Below are 24,177 nucleotides of genomic sequence, written 5' to 3'. Positions count from 1 at the left end.
GTAGCTACATTTTGTAAAAAAACATCTTTCACAAACACTGTGATTCATAATATCTTAGCTCACACACAAAATTCTATTGATTACCTAGAAGTTTACAGAATTTCATGCACTATTACTTGAATTTTAAAGCAAAAACTCAAATCTTGGGAAACTCTAAGATCTCAGTTTTATGCTAATACAAAATCCTTTTCGTTAAAGGGGTGAAATGGATTCTCTTTAGCCAGCAGTTAATGAACTGATTGATTTTACCCTCATGCCACTCCAGCATCATCGTACTTTCTCATCCTTCAGGTCTTAATAAATCCTGAAAGCTACACCCTGAAACTCTGAGCACTAGAGGCATCATGATCAATCATCAGCTCCAGTATCTGCTGTGGCAGCTAAAATTGGGTTAAACTGGGAATTGGAGCTGAGAGCATGAAGTGAGCTGAGACTAGTACTACTTTTAAGTGTATGCCCTTAACAAAGGAAGGTAATACATGAGAGTATATTTCACTTGGTGCTGAAGTTTAACCTTACAAAAACTGACAGTTTCCAAAACTGTAATTACAAACGTTCCTAATTGTCCTGTTTTGTGTCCCTATGCCAGCTGAACCCAAAAACACAGGTTACCATGAACATGAAGGAAGCCAAACATGAAAGCTCTGACCATACCTGCGCTTCAGTGACCATTTGCACAGACAGGTTCTGCCAGCAGCAGGGTCACAGTGAGGCCACATGGGTTTGGAGGGGGAAGAAACACAGCAGTTTTCTGAATATTCATCTCTAAATTCCAGGGAATTGTTGACGTTTGACACAATGTAACATGGCAAATATGTTGAGAAGTTATTTTGATTAATTAGGTTTCTCCTGCATTTTGTGTCTTGGCATTTCATGACCCCTTTCTGGGCTAGAAATATTTTAGTATATCAAGGCAGGTAATTTCAGGATCAGTTCTGTCAGAGCAGAAAAGGAAAACCTGCAGCACTGACTTTCTAGAATCTTTTCTAGTGAACTAACCTGAAAAACCCAAGTCTGGTTTCACAGTTCCTTTCAGCTGGATCCCCTGCCAGTATGAATTTCAAAAGCCTGCATCATGATTTGAGCATGTTCCTATGCCAAGTGGTTTCCACTAAGTTAACAAACAGAGGTACTCAGCCCAGTGCTGCAAATCTTTTCACATTCCAGAGGACTTGAGTAAATGGGCACCGGGTGGTCATTCGCATACTCTGTCTAGCAAAACAATGTTCCCAACTTACTTACACAGAGCAGAAGTGTTCTAGGAATTTGCAAGTGTGGTGTTCTTAGAAACAGTGACCTGCAGCCACTTCTCCTGAAACCATAAGCCTTGCTGGTGGTTTGGGGACAGATACGCATTTGCACTGGAAAGGTCAAACAAGTTTGGGGTGAACGGATTCAGGAGATTAATTGTGCTGCTCTTCCCCTAGGGGATGGTTCAGTGTTGTTGACATGGCTCACATTCTGGATGCAGGGTTGTCTATATGAGGATATCCCCAGATGTCCATCTTTTTGTCCGTCTAGGTGGAGGCTGTAGGTGAACAGGGGTAAAACCTAAAGATCCCATGAATAAATACCTTTAGTATCTATAAAGATACCTCTAGTATCTATAGGAACACTAAGAAGATACTGTCAAATGGAAAATACGAGAAACCAGACTCCATATGGAGCTGGCAGGAATGAACTGTTTGTGGCACTGAGCCCTTAGTGTAACTCACACTACAGATATGTGAGTATCAGCTCCCTGCACTCCCATTTTTGCAAATCACATCATAGTAGGACACATCAGATACACTGCAGCCTCATTCCAGATATTTCCACCTTTACCTTTACCACCATTTCCTCCACCTGTTCAGTCTGTGAGGAGGAAATGCCACGTCCTGTTTCCTTCAGTTTTAAAGTAACGTCACATCAGACAATACTCACAGATTTGCTCTTTCTGGTCTGTCATAACAAGAATAACAAAGCAATTCAACGTTGTGTGACTCAGTCCCTTAGACCTCCTTGTGGCTTGCAGGAACTTCCAAAATCCCCTTTTGGGTTTCCCCATCTTATAATTCCCTCATAGAAGAAAAAGGTATGAAAAACAAAACTTGCATGCATGACCTTCCATGAGCTCAGTCTTCTCTTACTGAAAATGTCTAACTTAAATATTGTCTAAATTTTACATATCAAAAATATATTTTTCAGATAAGACTTTCCTCTTGAAATGTGTAGCTGAGCTGAAGTTTTCTCACTGAAGATTTTGATTACTATTGTTCTTCCACTGACAGCAAGTGAGGACTCCTGTGCTTCTGAGATGGCATTTTTTCATTTCAGAGGGTTTAAAATATTAAAAAATCCAGCAAGAAGTAATCCTAGTTGTTACACAGTGTCCTTAGAAGTATTTCATTGGGAATTTTTTATATCTGCAGTTGATGATTTTGGATATAGAGTGTCTAGTTAAAAAAAAGTTCACATCACTTTGAGATAACCACCTTTGTATATATTTATAATTAAACTAGCTTGTAGAGTGACTTCTATAGCTTCCCCAGCCTCTCTTTAGATACAAAAGAAGAGAAACTCAGACCTTGCTGAAGCCAACAAGAAGACTCTGATTGGCACAAATGGCACCAGGTGCTCACCCGTAATCTATATCATAAAACCATAATTGGCCATCTCCTTCAGGACTAAACTAAGAGGAATGTTGAAGGTCGGACGAAGGTGTATTTGCAGCCTGCATAGTTTCTGTACACATTAATAGTCCTTCATGGGTATTATGTTCACATTTTTCAGAATGTATTTGTGGTATTTTATTTGCTAAAGCCTGGTCGGGTGGTCGCTGCTGTCTGAGACAGACCATTATGGCAGTCCCAGCTGTACCTAATCAACAAAACTAAACAGAGTCTGAGCTTGCCCAGGAAAGCTGTACCTGGTCAGGTGCACTGCTGCTCATTGTGTATCCTTCTCTGTCTTAATAAGGACACCAGGAAAGAGAGAAAAGAAAAATCTCTTCAGGCAGGGTGACAAATGCTGAAAGAACATGGTATCTACAGCAGCAGAACTGTACAGTTTCCTTAACTTGCCTTCTTTTCTGTCCCAGCAGAAGAGGAAGATGAGTTTACAGAATGGCAACTACCCTAGCCACAGGGAATTTGCTGAGCTGAATCCTGACTCATGCTGCTCATCTTTCCTGGAGTTAGGAGCTCTGTTTTTGCTTATTCACTGCAGCAACAAAGAAAATCAAAGCTGCCACATTAGACAAGACCCGGTGTTATGCCTGGCAGCTGTTGTAATGTTTGACTTTTGGGATCAAACCTTCAGCCTAGGTAGGTATTTTTTGGTGGCTAAAAGAAAGGCAAGCAATGGGTGCCCTAAGCAGAAGTTGAGCTAAAGTCTATGTCCAAGCCCACAGGACCCTCTCCGGTGTCCCTGAGGTGCCCCAGCTCCTGGGGCACTGCTGAAGCTACTGGCTCTGCCTCTGACTCTGAGAGCAGCAGCCTTGACCTTGTTGGGCTGCAGCACTGCTCACCTCAGTGCCACAGGCCAAGGCTCACAGCTACTGCCTCCCCACTGCCTGCAAAGTGAAGTGAGCAAGTTTCTGTAGCACTAAAGCAGTAAAAGTCACATGAAGGGAAATTATATTTTGGCCTATTTCTCTGTACTTTGCCTTTTAGGCACATTTTCATGCAATGCACACAGGTCAGTTCAAACTCTGGCAGCTCAGAAGCTCCAGTAAAGCCAAGGCATGTGAAACAAAATAGGAACATTTCCCCTAAAATTTCCCTGGTCCAGTTTCCACAGTAAGAATGGACCCTTTTTCAACTGCTTCTTCTCAAATACGTGTTGTCATGAACACAAATTAAAATGAAGCCTGCTGGCTGCAGAATAATTAGCATACTAAATGGGTTTTTGCTTTCAGAGAGAGGATTTTGTTTCTGAAGGTCACTTTCTTCTGAAGGAGCCAACACACTCTGCTGCAACACATTCTGCTGCAACACACTCTGCAGCAAATGCAGAGATTTAGTCCTGTCAACTAAGCACTTCTAGCAGATCTTCTCTTCCTTTAGATGTGCTTAAATAATTGGACACGATCCTCTGATACTTTAAAGCAGGGACAAGGAAGAGGATGAGGGTTCAATAATTGCATCTCATAGTATGAAAGGAACTTTGCTCATTGGAACCCCCCCTTATTTTTATAAAGGAGATGGGGCAAGTCTGCAGTGTGTAAAAAATGGGAAATGCTGTGCCCAGTTTTGCACCACACACCATTCAAGAGGGAAGCATGAAATTGAGAAGGTTTAACCTAGAGAATTACCAAGATATTCACAACAAATGACCTGCAAGGGCATATGAAGATCCTACTGCTGACTATAAGACAGGGATGATGAGACCTGAGTCAAAACAGGAGCAGAAAATAAATCAAGGGGAAGCCAATGGAATTCCAAGACTATGTAAATAAATAACTAGTTAGTGAGCTGAAGTGGGAGGGTCCAATGGACAGAGCCACCACCATTCTGCTTCTGCTCACTACCAAGTAGCTGTTCATTTTATTGGTTGTTGTTGAAGTCATTTTCCCAATTATTTAGAGACTTCAGAAGCAAAAGAGTTGGGGCTTTTGTGTCCAAAAATTACAACATGAATTCAAGTATTGGCTCATCTACTACTGTTCTAGTTCCCTTGCAATGATAAGCTTTGTGCAGCTTAATTTCCTAAATTGCTCTGTAACACCCTCCTATCCATATCTTCCCAGAACCAATGACCTCCTCAAGGAGGGAAAAAGTGGGTAATTGCCTTTGGTTTTTACTTGGAAGTATAAAATACAAAGAAAAGAGAAAAAATCTCATTGATCTGTGGACTTGCCTGATAGCTTGCCTGAAAAAATAACAGTAAGATATAAATTTTCCCATTTATCTTGATCAAATAATACCTCTAGGAGAAAGCCTCCTATTTAAACCAGATGTTCATTCTGAAATTCAGGGAGCTTTGTGAGAGAGAGAGGTCAGGGATGGATGCCAGCATTGGAATGGCTTTGGTCCTGCCCACCAGTGCCACTGTTTGAGTGCATGGAGGCTGGGAGGGCTGGTCTTTCCTTGCTCCTCTGAGCCAGTGGGCCACCACATCCCTCCTGTACCAGCTCTTACCCCCAAAATCCTAGGAGGGGCAAGTCAAGGGCAGGGAGATTCCCCCATCAGGTACTGGGCACCCTGCCTGCAGCTGCCCACTGGTCCCAGCAACAACAACAGCAGTGGTGGAAGAAGCCCCAGGTTATGAAGTCATCCTACTTGAGATGTTTGACTTTTGGTTCAGGCCAATCTAGAAGTAAACATATCTTATTTTCTTGTTATTTTCATTCTTTATGGTGTTCACAATGTTTTTTTCATCCTACTTATTTCTTCAGAAGGCTATAGCTCCAATAATACATCCTAACTGTCTATTGGAGACAAAGCAGTGAAAAAGCATGACCTTAGCAAGAGGAGCACCTCGACAAAAATTATTGATTCATGTCTGTGACAAGGAGAACTGTGGAAGAGAGGAAAACTTCAAGGCTATCCTACCTCCTCTCACTGTTAAGCCTGCATCAGTTGTACTGATCATGCAGATATTGATTTTCTCCAAGCCAGGGCTTAGCCTTAAACTCTCTTACAGAAAGACCAGTTAGGAACAAATTGCCTGTATCTGAAGTAGCTGCCTGTGGTCAACTGGGAATTTTGCAAAGAAGAAGCACAGACACCTCCTGGTGCCAGACATGGCCCTTGCTCAGCAGACACCTTTGTTGTGAGCACCACAACCCAGCACACACCTCGGCAGACCAGGCTCTGCAGCACCCACTCATCTCAACAGTGAGGCTGTTCAGCCCTCAGGGTATGGAGAAGGAGTTTCCCAGCCCCAAAACAGACCTTCTTCTCTAGTCTGAGCCTTTTTAGCCCCACTTACATTATGGAACTGACCCTTCAGATGGATCACTCATTACAGGTCTGCAACACATGATCTTCTAAAGCTGCTAAGAAGCATCAGTTAGCTGGAAAGGGGAGAGAGTGTGCTTGGGGGAAAAGGGGTAGCACACAGGCAAAGCAGGGAGAAGAAACAGAAACACTTGTGTTTCTGTTTTATTACATTTCAGGCTGTTCTAACTTCCCCTGGCAAGCCCAGGAACTTCCTTGCTCCCCTGCTTAGATGAGCCCTGTTTTTGACACATCTCTTTGCTGCCTCTCCCTCCTCTCCACAGGGACATGGCTTCCCTGTTTCAGAGAGACTCCCGGCAGTGCAGACAAGTTCCTCAGCCTGTCTGAGTGAGCACTTTGCCTTGATGGAAGTTAACCCTGGAGCTGGGTGGCAGCAGCTGAGGGGAGGTTTGAGAGGCATCTGCAGCAGGTGGGGAGGTAAGCACTTCTGCTGGGCATCAGAGGCCTGGCATACCCGTGTAAAAGCTGAATGTGGTCTCCAAGACTACATCTCTGTGAAAAAAATCACATTTTCCATTAAGAAAGAAATGAATGCTCAGCTGCACACAACTTCATGAGCCGTGGAACACTTACCTACTATCACAACTGAAAAAATGGCTACAAGTAACACGGCTTTGACTCCAAAATTTCAACTCAGGAATATCTTGGCTAATTTTTAATTGTTTATTTAAGCACTACAAGAGAGGAAGTGGCAATAAACAGGTTCACATGTACTGTCAAGCCTGTTGTTCATCTTGTTCCTGGTGGGGGGGGGGGGTGGTTAAGATGTCACAGCCACCAAATTTATATAGCAAAGATAGTTATTGACAACTGAGATCAGAACTTTTCTTGTTTTCCATGATGCTGCTACAGAAGAGTAGAGATACACCCAGGACCCCACCTTAATCTAATCAAGCAGGCCTGTTTGTTCTAAAGAGAAGGAAGGCTATGAGATATTTCTAGCAGAGTACCTGTGTGTATGTAACAACTCACAGGGAGTACAGAAGGAAAACACCAGTCTACTCAGAGCAGCCTTCAGGCATACACCAACAGTGCATTTTTCAGATAGATAAGGCCATAAAAATAGAAACATTAATTAGGTGCATGGAATATGGGCTGAGGTGGGAAAGATAAGAGGTGCAAATTCTACTGAAGCCAAGCATGACCTCCTTCATGTGGTCCTGGAACAAGGAAGGTAGTCTCTTGCTGAGGCAACTGCTTGTGCAGTACAATAAACCAGAGGACAGCAGCTTCCTTTCTACACCAAGCAGCAGCCTGGCAGGCACATTGTTACTGAGGCTGGAACAAGCAGGGACATTCCACTTGGAAGAGAGCAGGCTGATCTCAAGCAACAGGAAATGTCAGTGACTATGGCAGTGTGTAACAGCATCCCCTTTGCAGAGCATTTGTGGAGTTCACTGTACATCAACTTCACAGACATTGACAAAAGCTTTTGCTAAGATGACGGATAATATCAATTGGAAAGTAACGGGATATTACAGAATCCCAGAAAGACAGTTAAGAGTATGGAACTCTGTTGAGAGGGATCATAGCATGAGCAAGTTCACATTTGCCTCCTTCAAACCACTAGAGATAAGGGGTAACATGCAGTTTTCTTTTTCTTTACTGTTCCTTCCAAATTTTTTTACTGGGTAAAGACTGACTTGATTGGTAATGAGATTACACTGGACTCAATCACAACTACAAAATACAGGTTTCATTGATAGCATCAGCCTAAATACCCAAATACCACAAAACTATATTAGGAAGGTTGAGGTTGATAGGAAGAAGCGCCTTAAAAAATACTGGAAGGGAGTGGGTTTGATTAGAAGGAGGAGAGCTAATACAGGAGAGCACATAATACAGCAGGCTATTTGGGAGTGATTCCCATGCACTTTGAAGAGGACAAAAGAACTGCTTTCCTCCAAAGGACAGTGGGGTGGACTGGAGCCAGTGAGGAAAACATCCTTAATGGAACTGGGGATGTGAACCTGATTTAATTCTTCAGAGAACAGTTCAGGTCTTACAACAAAAGGGATTCACAACCAAATTGTGCATCTTTAAGATGTATGTCAAGTACTTATAATTCAATGAGTTGCCAACATGAGTAATTCAACGTGGCTGATCAAGAGATTTCAAGTTAATAAGGTGAGGTATGCAATGTAGCTTAGGTGTTAAATTATCTTAATGGACAATAAACAAAGGCTTGCACAGAACACTTCGTGAAAGGAGAAATGGAATGGATACACCATATCCAAATAAACTGACATTATATATTGAACACCTTTCTAATGGTCACACTAGGGACACAGCATGATGAAGACCCAAACCATCCTGAACAGGAAGATGTAAGCACTGATTTCTTCTGGAGCCAAACCACACAACATATCAAAGATGAAAATGCGCAGAGAACTGTTTACCAGCAAGTCTTCTGCTTTCTGGGAATGAAGATAACATGGACCTACCATGCAGGTTCTTTGTAAAGGTTTGTGAAATTAACTATAGTCCAAGAGTAAAAAGGATGGATTGCAGCAGAAAGAAGAGAAAAGGAAAAATGAGAGTCCTGCCTGAGAATTTACAGCCTTGCCAGCCAAAACATCAGAGATTTAGAAAACTGGCTTAACCAAAGAAGTCAGAGATAGATAATTTGACTGCAACTGCTTCTGTGTGTGGACATTCATAACAAGCATCAAGGTTTCTAAAAAGCAATAGAAATTATACTACATAAGAAATACAAAAGAAAGAAGTATGCATTCAAGAGCACAGCTGTGAGGGAGTATTTCAAGACACTGTTTCAATGTTTACATCTACTCTCTCAACAAGGGTAGAAATAACAATAATAATTTTAACTAAAGCTACTCTCTGCGGGGGCAGGGGGAGCTTGTCAATAAAATGAATGAGTTCCAACATTACAGAAATGCTCTTTTCACCTAGACTGACTGCCTCCAACTGTAAGATATACATAAATCCAGACCCTCTGGACATGGAAAAAAATATCTACAGGGCATATTTTGCATATCACCATAATTTGATGGCCTGTGATTTCTCAAGAAAACAGAAATGTGAGAAGCATTTTGACAGTTCAGTCTAATTCCAGAATTCTTTTGACTATGTAGTTGCTATTTATGACTGGTGTACATAAAAATAATTTCCCTCAACCTAAAGAAAAAGGGGGTTGGGTTTTTGTGGGGTTTGGAGGGTTTGGGGAGGGGGGGGAGGGGGCAGTGTTTTTATTTTTTTATTGTTGCTGGGTTTTGGTGGGATTTTTTGGGTTTTTTTGTCTGTTTGGGTTTTTTATTTTTTTTGCAATTAAGTGAAATCCCTTTTGCATCACTAAACAATATAGACCTAAAATTTATTTTACACACAGCTCTCTGCAACAGGATATTTGTGAGAGCTTGTTCAAGCAACAGATGTGGGTTTAATAAAGCTGGCATGACTTGAGGATCATTTGGAAAGATTTCTCCCATGATAACAACAATATACAAAGTATTAAAGTACCATTACTGTTGTTGCCCTCCATGTAATAGATATGGTAAGAAAAGGTCATCCTATGGACTGTTAACAACCAGTCTGAGCACAAGAGCAGCATCTTTCCAAGGCATGTGATCCTCTGTCCTAACCCAAAATCACATGGCAATTTTCCTGCCCCAGTGTTCAGACCAGAATAACTCTGAAAAATTATAAAAAAGCAGCTGGACTTCAGAAATCATGAATGAAAAAATAAAAGAATCATTTTTACTACCATTGGGTAGAAAAAAACACACACACACAAGATATTAAAGGTAGAAAATCAATAGGGGAAAAAAGCAAAAAGACTGGTTTTATAAATTACTTTGCAGGTGGAACTTGGTTGTTATTCTCACTTAAAATTTCCAGAACACCATTAAATATTTTCTGCTTTCAAACTTCTGGCATCTGACCTGGCCAGACACCTTCACAACAGCATTTTTTGTTTCTAATCACTAATTGTCTTTTGAGACCTAGGTTTAAGGTGCCAATTATCCATGACCTGCATACTTCAATGCCAAAGAGTTCAGCAACAAACTCTAGGTCAGGCTGTTCCAGCTTCTTGACAAGAGGAGTTGAGTTTTTACTACTGGAACTTACTTGGGGGCCAGCTGGGAAAACCCCCTTGTAGTGTTATGAAAAGGTGAAAGATAACAAAAAGGCAGGACAGAACTGACTTGTGAACAACCCATGGAGAGTTCTAACAGTTTAAAAACAGAGATAAAATTCTGGAAAACAGGAGCCTTCTGGTTTTATTCTCAGATCAGTAAACAATGGGCCATGTGGAATAAAATAGTGAGGATTACATGGTTGTCTACTTCTTTCCCCAGTTTGCCTACAAATACAGCTGCCTGCACAAACACTGCTGAATGAGTAGAGGTCTGAGTTTCCAAGATTTTCAACAAAATTCCAAAGAATCTGGAACCTCTCAATTTCTGCAAAGCAAACTGCAGTTTCAAGGAGCCTGGTCACATCTCAAGGTTTCCCCGTGTACCTCATGGGGACCTTGTGAGAATTCCCTGGGTGGGACAGGAGTTCATACAGAAAGGTTTTCAGCGTGGCTCACAGCCCATGCACTTCTACTCCTATAACCATGAGTAACAGAGCTGAGCCTTAGAGACACTTCCTTACTTGGTACAAGAGGCAGAGCAGAGCATAAGCTAGGACTGTGAAAGGCATGCTGCAGAAACATCTTCTCTTACCTCTTGCAATATTCTGTATACAAAGAAACTGCCTCAGAAGCATCTTTTAACTCTCTCCTATTTGCATATTTATTAAACTCACATTTATCTTATTTCCAAGGGGACAACAGAAGAGCTTCATTTTTTAGGCCAGAGTCTCATCTCCAGCCTTCACATCTTATACCTTGTCATTTTTAAAGACACCCTTTTTTTTCCCCCATCCAGCTGGCAGGCAGTTTGCTCCTGCACTGATTGGTAGAAACTTAAAGCAAATTTCCTAGGATTTTTCTCTTTCCACTCTGCACTGCCAGCTCTGCCAGGATTCACCCCACCAACATTTGGGAGTGCTGCCTTACACATTGCCAAATGCAGCTCTATACCAGCACATACTATAACACTGGTCTGGATCTCCATCATCTTTTGGGCCATACTGCTTGCCCAGACAGATCTGCTTCAGGTGAAATGCTAACACAATTCTTGCCAAAAAGACATCTCCCTGCTTTTTTCCAAATTAGCAAAAAGGCATAGAAAATATTGATGATTTTTGTCTTCCTGGAATATTCACTCTTTCTAGGAATAAGCAAAGGCATCTCTTTGCCATCCCACTATTACACATGTGCACAGTTATAAGAAAATGCTCTGGAGGGACATCAAGCAAATAATACCAATTTTCAAAATTCTATAGCAATATATTTATACAAATTACAGAACTCTGTATGTATTTACACACCATTACAGAATACCAAGTAAAAATAACACCAATCGTTCTTTTCTTTTTCCCTCAGATTTTTCTTCAAGTCAATTTTAGAGCTCGAGAAAGGTGCCAGATGGGCAGCACTAGAAGGTGGAGACTTCTGTTGGTCCACAGCACAGGAGGAGAGGCACTGCAAGCCTCCCTGCTTTGCCGTGTCAGCTCTGTGCAGCCCTGTTTTAGCAGGATCACAGCAGGAGCAGGAGGGCGTCCGTACCCCTTCACACCTTCCTGGCAAAGGAGCTGAGCATCACCCAGGTGACCAAGGGTTTGCCCATCCCCCACCCAAAACCAAACAGAAATAGCTCATTTTACACAAGGGACTGAACAGAATCTGTTGTTCGCTACCCGAAACAGGCCAAATTTGACCCAGTGAACCTGCAGGGAGTGGCAAACTGCCAGCTCCTGGGCCTTCCAGTCTTGCGATAATGCCTAAGTTAAATTACACGTTTCTATATTTACATAAAGTCAGTATTTACACACCATTACGGGTTATTCGAGTAAATCGGTTACAGTTTATTTAGAAGGACTGCCATAAACTCATAACATTTTTCTCGAGTTTAATCCTTTCTGTAGAAAAATACAAAAAAAAAATAAATTAAATAAAACATGTTAACTAGTAGTAATGATTAGCCTATGACTAAAAAAATCCAAGTCAATTTAACATTAAGACTTTAACTGTGGCCTAGTATTGCGGCCTCGACTCAGAGTCATTTTAACCTTTGCAAATAATTTCCTGGTGTATGTTAGATTTACTGAAACAGCAGAGAGTCGCAACCTCCCTTCCTCATGGTGGGCTTGGTGCATTTAGCACAGAGCAGTGAGCCCTGGTCCTGCCCAGGAGTGCCTTTTCTTCTCCTAGGTTCTCTGCATCGCCCACACCAATGATCTGGCACCCAACCAACGCACAGCAGCCGAACCATCCCAGCCCCAAAGGCTGGGACACAAACGCCTGGGCTGCAGCTGAAGGCTGTAAATTCCCAGGCAATAACAGTCCCTAGACAGGTACCCTACAAATCAACTAATGTAATTTACGTCTCTTTATCATCCGTGAGCAATCACAACAAAACGCCACGTTGCGTTTGCCATCACTGATATCGCCGGTTGAGACGTGGCTCCTCCCACCTGCTTCTGCACGGAAAGGGAACGTTTGTTCAGCACACCCAGCCAGAGGTCATTCCAGAACAGAAATAAGTTTCAAATCATATAAATCAGATGGACAAGGGTGCTGTAGAGCAAAAATTTCTAAATTACAAGTAGGCTACAACCTTTTACATCACTCCTCCAAAGGAGCCCCCGTGCGTATGCAGACAGCCAGGGCGTCAGGACCAGCCCTGCTCCCAACATATCCAATGGTGAAGGCTACACTCAACTTAATGGCACTGGATTGAAATCCTAAGGGGTAGAACAACTACAAAATGCATTTGTCATATAGATCTTAACAAGGTGTTTTTCTCTTTTTTTTTTTTTTTCCCCTTTTCTTCAGCATATTAGGGAAAAAAATGCCTCTTTGTGAAAGTTGATTTCCAAATGGTAACTGCTAATCAATGTGTTTGTGTGCTTATCTTAAAATGCTACATACCCTTAAATATTATATACTGTTTCCTCACCTAGGGTTCATGAATATTTGAGCATACTTTAGGAAAAACAATAAAAATAAGTCTAATACTGTCCCCCTCATTGTCATTATTGATAGAGATTTATTAGTTTCATTTTGCAAGTTTTACTTTAGGAAGGGTGCTAATATCATGTATTATGACAGTTCACACTGAAAGCAATTTTCCATAAAAGGTATTACAATGACCCCTATGGAACTTGTATAATTTCATAGTAGATAGTCAAGTGCACAAATAAACATGTTTACAAGAGTGATCCTGTTAACCTGGTTCTTGCCCTCTGAAATATTTATGTGTTCTTTGTGGAATCTTAAAATTAGTATAATTGTTGTTGGTATTACTTATGCTGTTTCTGGCATTCTCTTTAGGAAAAAAAAAATAGCATATTTATCATTTAGCTTTGGTATAATCTGCAATAGGTTTTAACATGTAGAATATATTCCAACCCCTATATTTTCCACAGCTGTGAAATTTACAATGATGTAAGAAGTCACTTTATCAGAGAGGAAATATTACAGACACATAAAAAAAAGTTGCAGACCCAGTTTTCTCTTTAATCCTCTGGGGTAAGCTATGAAACAAGCAGTCAGAAGAGTGAGGACTCAGTGTCATGAGTGGTGTGCATACTTGTACAATAATACGGGCACAAAAGAGATTGTCGCCTTTAGTACATGAGGGTCACTAGAATTTATTATTATTACCTTTTTATTGTTGGCTTTTTTTTTTTTATCCATGCACCTTTATATTTACTTGCATGAATTTACCACAGGTTCATAGTGGCCTTTGCCATTTCAATGCTTACAGAGCCTAAAGCTTCCAAAATGCCTATCTGGCCTGTACATATTTCATTAAAAATAAACTCTATATAATAAATAAATATATAAAATAAATAAAATGTTGCCTTTGGAATTTCTATAAATAAATTTAACTTTTTATTTTTCTTTTTTTTACTAAGAGGTCTTTGCTTTAAACTCAGTGGGGTGAGACCCAGAGAGCGATTAACTGAAAAGTCTCTTGTTTAAGTAAGACTGCACCCTCCATGCCTTTGTAAATGCAGCGTACACTTGAGCAGGCCACCAGCCAAAAATCCTGATGAATCGAAGTATGGCAGCTATGCTGATATATGACGAAGTACAACTGATCAAAAATTTAAAAGCGTGTCTATTCCCCAGCATGCATCAGGCCTTCCTCCTCCTCCTCACCCTCCTCCTCCCCTCGGGTCCTCTCTCTCGCGCTCTCACTCCCATTCATCCTCTCCCTTTCTCTCTCTCTCGCACTCACTCTCTCGCGCTCCCTCTCGTACTAAATCAAGCGAGTGGGCATAGGCTCTCCTCCAGGAGGACAAACCTTTAAGTGCAGAACAAAATCAGCATGTTCCATCCAAGCCTCCATCATACATTATGCATGCGACAAAGTTTGGCAACAGTGGAGCTGATGTGATGACACAGCTAATCAATAAGAACCCACCGCATGAAACCTTTATAGTGGTTACTTTTTAAGGGCTCAAGTGAAGGAATTGTCTTTGTCAACTTTGGCTTAAAATATCCTTATATAGTTCTGGTACTTTCTCAGGGTCCACTGGTCTAGGTAAAAAATGTGTAAATTTTTGATGCCGTTTAGTCCTAGTCCCTTCTCTTGGAGTCCCATCTTTATTTAACGCAACGTAGTATCGTCTTCCAGTGTCCACATGTTTATATAGATTTGATGAATATGTGTTATACCAGTTTTCTTCAAATTGCTCTCTGAATACACACTCCTGGGTTAATTTTTCCTGCGGAAAGAAAAGAAAGAGCGGTAAGGAGACAGCCACTAAAATAAGCTACTTGTTAAAGAATCACTGTTTTAATGGCTTGAAACTGGTATCTCCTCAGTAAATTGCAGAATAAACTATTTCAATTCTCCCAGTTTTAGCTATGAAGATCTGTATTGCTGGGTGTTTCAGGAGGAGGTCAGAAGGGTGGATAACTCTATGTGAAGCAAAAATTACTCTCAAAGCCTCATTGCCCAAATCAATAACGTAACAACAAGGATGAAAACAGGTATTTTTATCTCTGATAGTTCCCAAGCAGCTCACAAGACCATACTGGACTTCCGTAACAAATTGTTTCAACGGTGAGTGCAGGCACTCAAACAAACAGATATAAATAAAGGAAACTAGAACCAGTTTGCAGGGCTGTTATAAAATTTACAGTCTTAAAATCTCTATGTCATTTCAACTCGATGTATTTCATTAATTTAAAGACATGCAATTTGCTATCTATCATTTGATTTATTATTTGTATCACAAAGCCACAACCCAACAGAGCTTCAAACAGGAACGTGGACCCTGTGTGCTGAGATGCAGCAGGCAAGGAAAAACCCTCCAGGTTTGCATTGTCAGGGTTGTCCTTGTGTCCCATCCTACTGAGGACATCAACCATTCATCAGATCCCCCTGCCACCACAGAATCCCAGTCCTTCCAATTGACCCACTTCTTTAGTCTGTGTGTTGCCTTCTACATCCTTAAGATTGCTTGAATTTGCTTTTAAAAAAATTGCTTAATAGAGTGTTTAAAATGCAGCCACCTGATAACCAGATTCATTTTAGGAAGGACTCACACAAATTACTGGGAAAAAAGGTGGTGAGCATGGGAGAGCTGATGGAAAGCTGGGAAAAATAAGCCTGAAAATAGTCTTTTCACCAGGCACAAGAAAAAAAATGGTGATAATTCAATGTATTTTTTGCAACAAGTTCTCATTTCAATACCACTCACATCAACCACCCCCAGCTTCCAGCTGAGGATCAATTTCTAATTATTACAAAGCTCTATACAAAGCATTTGTTTCACACACATTAAATCTTAAAACAATCCTTTTAGATGGGAGCACAGAGATGGGAAAACAGAGACCAAGTCCCAGATGCAGCAAGGCATGTGTGGCACCTAAGCCATAAACTTGTGCCTGCACACAACTAAGGAGCCACAGCTCAAGCCCCCTAAGAAACCACCTCCCATGATTTTACCAAGGAGCTTCCCAAGGTGTACCATCACCAAAGCCTGCAGCTTCCCTGAAGCTGCAGGTGCCTTTGGGGCCACCTCTGCTGCTTGAGACTCAGCTCACAAGCCTTGGCCAAACCAATGTGCTTCGGCCCCGATGTTTCACTGCTGCTTTGTGTGGCAAGCACTCTGCTCCCAGGGCAGCCCACCTGGGCTGGGGACAAGAGAGGTCCAAGGGGCCCTATACACCTTACAGAAGCCACCCAGGAACTATCCCATGTGGGGGAACAACCCTATGCAAATGGGGAAAGGAAACTAACACACCTCTGCACCTGTACAAACTAGGTATCGAGCTGCAAAGACAGAGTCCTCCTCAGGCCTTCCCAAACACCTACAGGTTTGGGATCTGGAGGGTTCTTCTAAATTAAATTTGTGGCAACTCCAGCAGGCAAGAAAGGCAGCAAGTCAGCTGCTCCTGACTTCCCCTTTAATGGGTACCTCATTACCACTCAGGAAGTAGAAATCCCAGACAGGACCGAGTTTCACATGTTCAAGACCTGAAAATCCACTGTGGCAGTGACCATATCCCTTTGTGGATGTGACATTTTTTAGAGTAATTTCTTACTATGACATTTTTAGTTCAAAGTTCTTCAAACAGAGCAGTAGTCTACACTGGTTGTAGGCAAAAGAAGCCCAAATCTGTTCACATCAAACCCTGATCTGTAGGCCATACCCTGCACCCTCCTATTGATAATTGCCTCTATGTCCTTTGCCAGCTTGAAACCGCAGCCGCATTGAGCATCACCAGACCAGCAGCAGCTGCCAGTTACACCCATTGCAGTATACCCCTCGCACAGCCTCAAAAGTACAATTATAAAAGGTGATCTGCTGCAGAGAAGATTATCTTTAAGTATAGATTTCATTCGTGTTTTATTTTGCATGAGGTTTAAAATCATCTGTGTTTGTCCTAAGGCAGATTCAGATGCTAAGGGGTATTATATACTGGACTTATATAAGTCCATGGGGAAAGAAAAACTAATTCAAATTGTTTTCCTGCTCTCAGAAGGCAATAGGATCACATGACAAGCACTGCAGAAGAACTCCCTGCTAAAAATAGCAGCATTTTAGAAAGATATTTCAGTCCTGTCGTGAATTCATTAATTATTCACTTCATCTGCGGTTTTTTTTAGCATCATCATAAATTTCTATCTTTGCAAGAACTATTTCCCCATGCCCTGAAGGAGAAATTTTAAAATAGACTCTCTTTATCTGGCAGGTTTGATGGATCAAGACAGTGCTGTGGTACACGTAACTATCAGACCCTGAATCAGGGGGTTTGCATTGTACTACTGCACTCTGGATGAGTTAAATGGATTTCAAGCTCACAGATTCAATCTTCATTTTACAAGCTTATCCAATTTTAACTTTCTATTCACTTACAAGAGAGCTACATCTCTTTTGTCCTCCTTCAAAATTCTCAGAAATTCAGGTACAAACATGAGGCAAATACTTCAACATGAGCATGACAGAGCAATCAGGATGTGGGATCAGATAGGTAGGGACATTAACAATTACCCTTTAAAAGAAATTACATAACTTCTTTATACAGTCAAGCCTTTTCCTTCTAGGACACTTAGAAATTCTGGTTGTGGTCAGACACCATTGGAGTAAATCAGTGTTGACGACTTAGGATCAGATCCTGTAAATAATGTGGGACACTAAAATCCCATAATATACTTCTTCCCATGCCCTGGGAGAGTCTTACAATGATGTCTCATCTAGTAACAAGAGAGACAGAAATCAACATCCATCAGAACAGTCATTTGTGCAGAATCACAGAATCCTTTGGGCTGGAAAAGACCTTTAAGATCCCGGAGTCCAAGCATTAAGCTAACCCTGACAAGCCCACCCCTAAACCATGTACCACCACAGCCCTACATAACATTAATACTTTATGCTCACATTTTAAGTGTGCATGTTTTTATTCCAGCCAGAAATGAGCATAACACAGAGGTGAGGCTGGTCCATCCTGCCAACACCACCCTCTTGTCTCACCATCTTAGGAAGGGAAAGTCTTGCTGAAAACCGACTCTCCCAGTAGGAAAGGATATGGTGTTTCCTGATCACATTTCTCCTTCTGGCTATAACTTTTAGAAAGTCTCTCTATGCACATTTGAAGAGCAAGATTTAGCCCTACAATACAGCAATTTTTGCATACTTTTATTCCAGCAACTGACATCTCTATCAATTTTCCAGAGCAAATATTTCCTTGCACCATACTTAAAGTTGCTGGACATCTTTGTCGAAAGCTGACACAAATACCAAACATACCCAAGTGGAACAGCTATGGAAAGTAACCTGCATTCCTGTGAAAGGGTAGGCTGCCTGCCTTGCTCAAATCATTTAATTCAGGGCCAAATAAGGAGGTGACCTCAAAATTATATAAATCAGATGTTGCACCACATTCCACATGTTTTCTGTGAGAGCTGTTCATAGAATATTCAACTACAAAGTGATTGATTTTCATTTTGCTACATTTCCACGCTTCACCTGTTTGGTTTTTTAACCTGTTACTTAACTCAGAATGTGCAAATAATTGCATTGTACAAAGGTGCACATATCACACAGACAAAACCCCAAGAGAGATTTAATTCAGAAAACTGCTAATGGCTGGTCAGTGTTAGCAAGCTCAGGACCCCTTTCCCTTTCCACATTCTCCACCACCTAACAAGGGAAGAAAATAATTATGTTATCCTATTTCCAGGCAGATTGATTAAAAGTCAGATACTAAAGTGATAAAGTACATGGTTACAGGCATCAAAATGAAAGTTCTGCCAGCTTGTTTTAAAATAGATATCCATGTGAAGTAGTTAATTGCAAATAAGTAGAAACACGTAAAACACATGTACACTGCTCAGAGAATGGTTTCATTACTCTAAAGAATGTAAGACATTCAGGCTGCTTGGTACTTGAAAGAACAGTACAGGGTCCTGTATAAAACACATCAATTTTCCTTTTCTTTCTTTCTTTCTTGCTTTCTCTCTCTCTTTCTTTCTTTCTCTCTTTCTTTTTCTTTCTTATAACCCAATGGAGCTAAAACTTCAATTTATTTTGCAACCTGACAAAAGAAAGCCTCTTCAGACCATCATCCCTAAAATCACAGCAAGTACCCTTCATGCCAAGCAAACTACTCTGTTCTATGCCATGTGTAGTTTTCCCTTTAGCAAACTGCTACACTGATTCAGTAGAGACAAGAAAACACCTAATCCAGAAGTTCAAACAACTGTTAACAAGAAATACATCTGATGTAGTCAACACTTCCTGTATACCTGCTGCACACTAACCCCTTGTTAATCCACCCTGTCTTAATAAAAGTGATGTTTATATGTATAATCTCCTGAGTACTTTCATACAAATCCCTCATTATGGCTACATGGCATGAAAACTGCACATGTATTGAAGGAAAACACAGAATAGCCCTATTCTCCTCTGAAGCAGTTTGCTTTGCTGTTCTGCCTACCAACACACACATTTTACATGCCATTGGCCCTTCCCATGCTGTAATGCAAACAGCCTCTAGAACACACTGTGTTCAGCTAATAATTAACACTCATCCAGAGCTGTCATAAATAAAGGTCTGGCTTAGCATTTGCTGTGGCATTTTCTGTACTCTCATGCTCAGCCTGTTCGTTTCTGGCTGGGTGAACCACCTCCAGCCACAATGAGAAGCCAAATGCCAGTGTCCAAGCAGCACCACTTTCTTTTCCAAATTAGACCACAGTGTGAGTCAAGCCCTGCACACTGTGTGTCTGACTTGGTGAGCGTCACAGAGCTTTCTTTGATGAGTTTCTCCAAGCAGCCTCTTTTCAGAATGCTTTGTTTGATAATTTGACACAACATGAAAAAAATGGGGAAAAAAATAGTCTGCCAAGAGGACTAGCTGACTGATTTCTGTGTTTGTGTCAGTAGCTCTCCAAAAGCCTTTTAGACAGACAGCAGGAAAGCCTTCAGGGCCAGAGGAGAGACAAGCAGTCAGGCATCAATGCTGCCACTGCTATACATTTCATATTCCATGGCATGTTAAATAAGATGAGGGAAATCAGGCAAGGTGTCCCTGGCAAAACCACAGTTAGGCAACTGCATTCTCCCTACCTGAGGTCACCTTGTACTCTCAGAGTACATCCAGTATCCATCTTACTTTCTTCTCCTAAACCTCTTAGTTAATTTATATAGTTTTTACTATACATCAATCCCCACTTAAAAAATAAAAATCAGGTGTGACTGTTCTGTGCTGCTGCCATGCAGAAGTAATGACGGTGCTTAAAGATTAGCATCTTTCATACAAAAATCTTGTAAAGATCCCAAGATCCAGCAGAAATTGAACCCCTTGGGGTCATGATTGCCAAAAGCCACAACACCTACACAAATGCAGACACTGTGGTACTTCCACACCCTGATGTAGACAACAGAAAAGCAGCGCTTCCTGAACACAGTAAGCAGGCTCCAGTGCCAACAGTAAAATCCCAGGACACTGTCAGTGCAGGAGGGATTTCAGTGCTTCACCCCTTTGTCCTGTTGCTGCTCTTCTCCCGCTCCATTGCTCTCCACTCTATCAAGACCCTTCTCTGGAGAGACCAGGCTGGCACAGAGCACTGTGCTCCCCCAGGGCTGTTTACAGAGCTCTTCTGACGTGAGCTGCAGGAAGATGAGATGCCAATTAGGCCTCCATCCATTTTTGCCACTGCCAGCTCCTCAGCTCTTGGTTTTACTGATATCCTCTCCTTTGAGATTTCAAGCTTGCAGCATCTGTCAAGCTTTAAGCACGCCCTCTCAGGACATGAAATCATTATGGGACGAGCAGCCCCACTGTGCCTGAGGACAGGCAGCCCATGCCAGCCATGCTTCAAGTTCACAAAGGCTGGGTTTATATCTGCTCAGCCAAGCGCACGAGATGGAAACTCATTTTCACCTAAACACCCAAGATCTGCTCAGGACGCTGTTGGAAGTCTTGACAAAACTCCAGGGGCATATCTCAGGCTACATAAGCTGTCACAGTGTCTTTTCTCTGGAAGCTGACCAGCTTCCTTCTCCACACCACAACGGAACAGGACCAGGACAAAGTCGACTCTTAGAAAACAAATAAACCAGCAGGTCTATTCCCCTCCCTTCCACAGCAGCAGGACTGGGCCCACACTGTGTCATTTACTAGTCACACTTTTCTAACCTCTATTTTATTTTTGATTCCCTTGGCACAATAAAGAACTGCAGTCATCAATGTTATCTAAGCATCTAATTCATAATGCTTGGCTGAACCCTTCCAAGAATCAGGAAGCAAGGTGGTATGCAATCTGATACAGGGGCCAGAGCCAATTTTTAAAGAAGATGGGAGAAGGGTTCCCGTCAGCTTAAATGGAACATGGATCAGCCTTGCAATGATAAAAAGGCAACAAATATTTTAAGACATTAAAAGAACCATTTCAGGCATGCTCAGATTTACTGAAAGCTGTAACTTGACCTTCCCCAGCTCCCCACTCCACAAATTCTCTTCTATCAAAAGACAACCTGTATGTCAAAGCAGGGTTGCCACCCTACAGCTCCACACAGTCTTTAGCCTGAATACCAGTTAAGGTTTTACCCAGACAGAGATCTGTAAATAAAACATGCTTTCCTTAAATCCAACTGAGATGGAACAAAGTGTTTTGTCAGTATTTTTTGCCTTGTTCTGCAGTTCTCTAAGCACAGAACACAGCCTTAAAGGACAGACAGACCTTATTCAGCAGAAAGTGCTGCTTAAGTGAGCTAAACTCACATGCTGAAAAACATTGTAAAGTGAGGGATAAAAAGTACTTAATCTCATGAGCCTCTATATTCAGTGAGTACCCCACAACATGGATTTATCCACCATTAAAGAAGCATTCCATCTCTCAGCTACCAGGTACCACCATAAAAAGAGCAGAATGCTCAGGACCCTTCAGGAAACACTTTGCCACAGGGACAAAATAATTATTATAGTGATATAAATGTACATTATAAAAGAAATTCATGTTTTATTCCTTCAGCAAGTTGATTTGGTGAGGGACTGATGAACAAAAGCCTGTCTCTATATTTTGCTACTAATTCTATGCAAAGCTACCAGCTAGGTGCTAGCTCAGAGGACAAGGACATTACTGATCACATTGTCATTCTGGATGGGGGTCATCAAACAAACACAGCATCACAAGCTATCACATTTTGGAAAGATCCTCACTGAAATGCCACATATCCACTGGGGTCTTCAAAACCAACAAGCTTCACAGAGAAATTTTAAAAACTGGGCACTTTGGTAGGCACAACAGCAAAGGACTGGCACACTGTGATCTTTACCTAGCAGGGCTCAATTGCTTATTCAGTTTAAATTGTTTAAAAATGAGGCCTTTTGATTTCCCACCTTGTTTGGACAGGAAGGAAGGCCAGCATTTCAAATAGTTGCTGCTGAAGAAAAGATGTCACACTTCCCTTTTCAGACAGCAGTGCCCCCTCCTTTGGCAAACACTTCTCATAAACAGTCTCTCCAGGGGTGACTTTTTGGACACTTCCCCCCATTCCTTTTCCCAGGGACAATCTCGCCACAAAGACTTCTATTTAGTTAGACAATTTTAGTATCTTGCTTTCTGAGTAGAATAAAGAGTATTTCCTTCAAAATCTCTCAGGAAATCCATACATCTTTCGTGCTGCTATGCCATGGCTTATGTTGTCAGTGATACAGGTGACCAAGCCTTTGGGAAACACTGCTCTGCTCCTTCACGAGACCCCTACTCCTCACATGCACACCAGAGGCCTGTCTTTCAATGGGTAAAACCTCAGTCACACAGTTAATTTCAGCTTTGATGAAAGAAGTTGTCATTCTGTCTGAAAAAACTCAAATGATACATAGTAACAGCTTCAACAGAACTAGTGACTGAAGAGCTCAAAGACCAGGTTGTTGGTCTTCCACATACCTGCAAACATGGATCTTCCAAAGAAATCAGGTTTTTAAAGTAAAAAAGGGGAAAAAACTGCTACTTTGTTTAAACTTTACAATATTTGTATATTCTAAAATAAATTAAAATATTTTGCTGGAGCCTTCTCCAATAACTTTCCTCCTCTGAGTTCATATTATACACTATAGGATGTCTTAACAAAGGCATCAGTGGGACAAAATCCCCCTTGTCATGAAAAAGTAAGATTATATGTTAAAAGATTGCAGACTCTCATAGGCAGGAACCCTGCCTAGATTTAGGTTTTTAAAATGATGAATACAATACAGCTCTTATCTTGATTGGGATCTGCTGACACAACCATAAAACTAATTGGTGGTTTTACAGGAGCAGGTCCAATCCTGATTCCATTGAAGGCAATGGTAGTTCAGCCATAATAGAATCAAGTCAAAATTTCTCTTGAGTCACAATTGCCTCTATAATTGTGTTAAATTTGAAGAGCAAAGTTTAGCAGATTAAAGATGCACAGCCTGGGCCAGACCTCAAAAGTATGCAGCATCCACACTAGAACACAAGTTTTACCTTAGCAGCAGCAGTCTGTGGAACACAAATATAAAATCTTATCCTCAAATCAGATATCTGCCAGTATAAAAGGAATGAAAAAGAAACAAAAGGTCCTTATAGAAGGGGAAAATATGGATTTACACTATAACAAGCTTTATTTCTCAAGCTTTTCAAAAGTGACACAAATGAACCACATTGCTGCACATCACCAAATCAGCCTAAGCACATTCAAACTGCAAAGCAAATCTCAACCTAGTCAAAATCCCTCATGAAGTCCCCACAGGGCAGACTTTTTCTACTCTCTCTTTGAAAATTATGAATGGCAAAGTGGGAGAGAGTACCACATTCACATACCACTGGCTCCTGAATCAGAAACAGAGCACATCAGATCTTTATCTGATGCAGTGAATAATCCCCAAGCACATCTCAGTGTGTCACTGCTGCTGATGCTTTTAGCATGTCACTTCAACACAGTATTCTCAGATCAACCAAAGGCTGAACCTTTTCACACCCCTGTATCATTACACAGCCAGCTCCAGAAAGGCTCAGGGCTGCAGTGACAGGGAACTACACAACCGCAAAGAAAATAATCTGAAGACGTCCCACTCTTGCTTGCTGGGTATGATCTGGGTTTGCAACGCAGTTATGGCACTTTAACAACTCCCTGCTGTTGAAAGCATGGTGCTCAACCCATCAACCATCCC

The 24,177-nt window shown here is 41.4% G+C and overlaps 1 protein-coding gene across 3 annotated transcripts in view; it reads right to left on the bottom strand.

Annotated features, from left to right (window-relative positions):
- Positions 1-11,280: 11,280 nt before the first annotated feature.
- The window catches only part of FGF9 (fibroblast growth factor 9), a 29,492-nt gene continuing 16,595 nt past the window's right edge, over positions 11,281-24,177 (bottom strand). For all 3 annotated transcript variants that reach the window (XM_059838735.1, XM_059838736.1, XM_059838737.1), the window contains one exon: positions 11,281-14,750. In XM_059838735.1, the coding sequence (XP_059694718.1) occupies positions 14,505-14,750 (246 nt within the window). In that variant the 3' untranslated portion in view covers positions 11,281-14,504. The remainder of the gene's footprint in view (positions 14,751-24,177) is intronic.

Source organism: Haemorhous mexicanus, chromosome 2, assembly GCF_027477595.1.
Source record: "Haemorhous mexicanus isolate bHaeMex1 chromosome 2, bHaeMex1.pri, whole genome shotgun sequence".
In the NCBI taxonomy this organism is placed as follows: domain Eukaryota; kingdom Metazoa; phylum Chordata; class Aves; order Passeriformes; family Fringillidae; genus Haemorhous; species Haemorhous mexicanus.
This window is presented reverse-complemented; position numbering and strand designations above follow the sequence as displayed.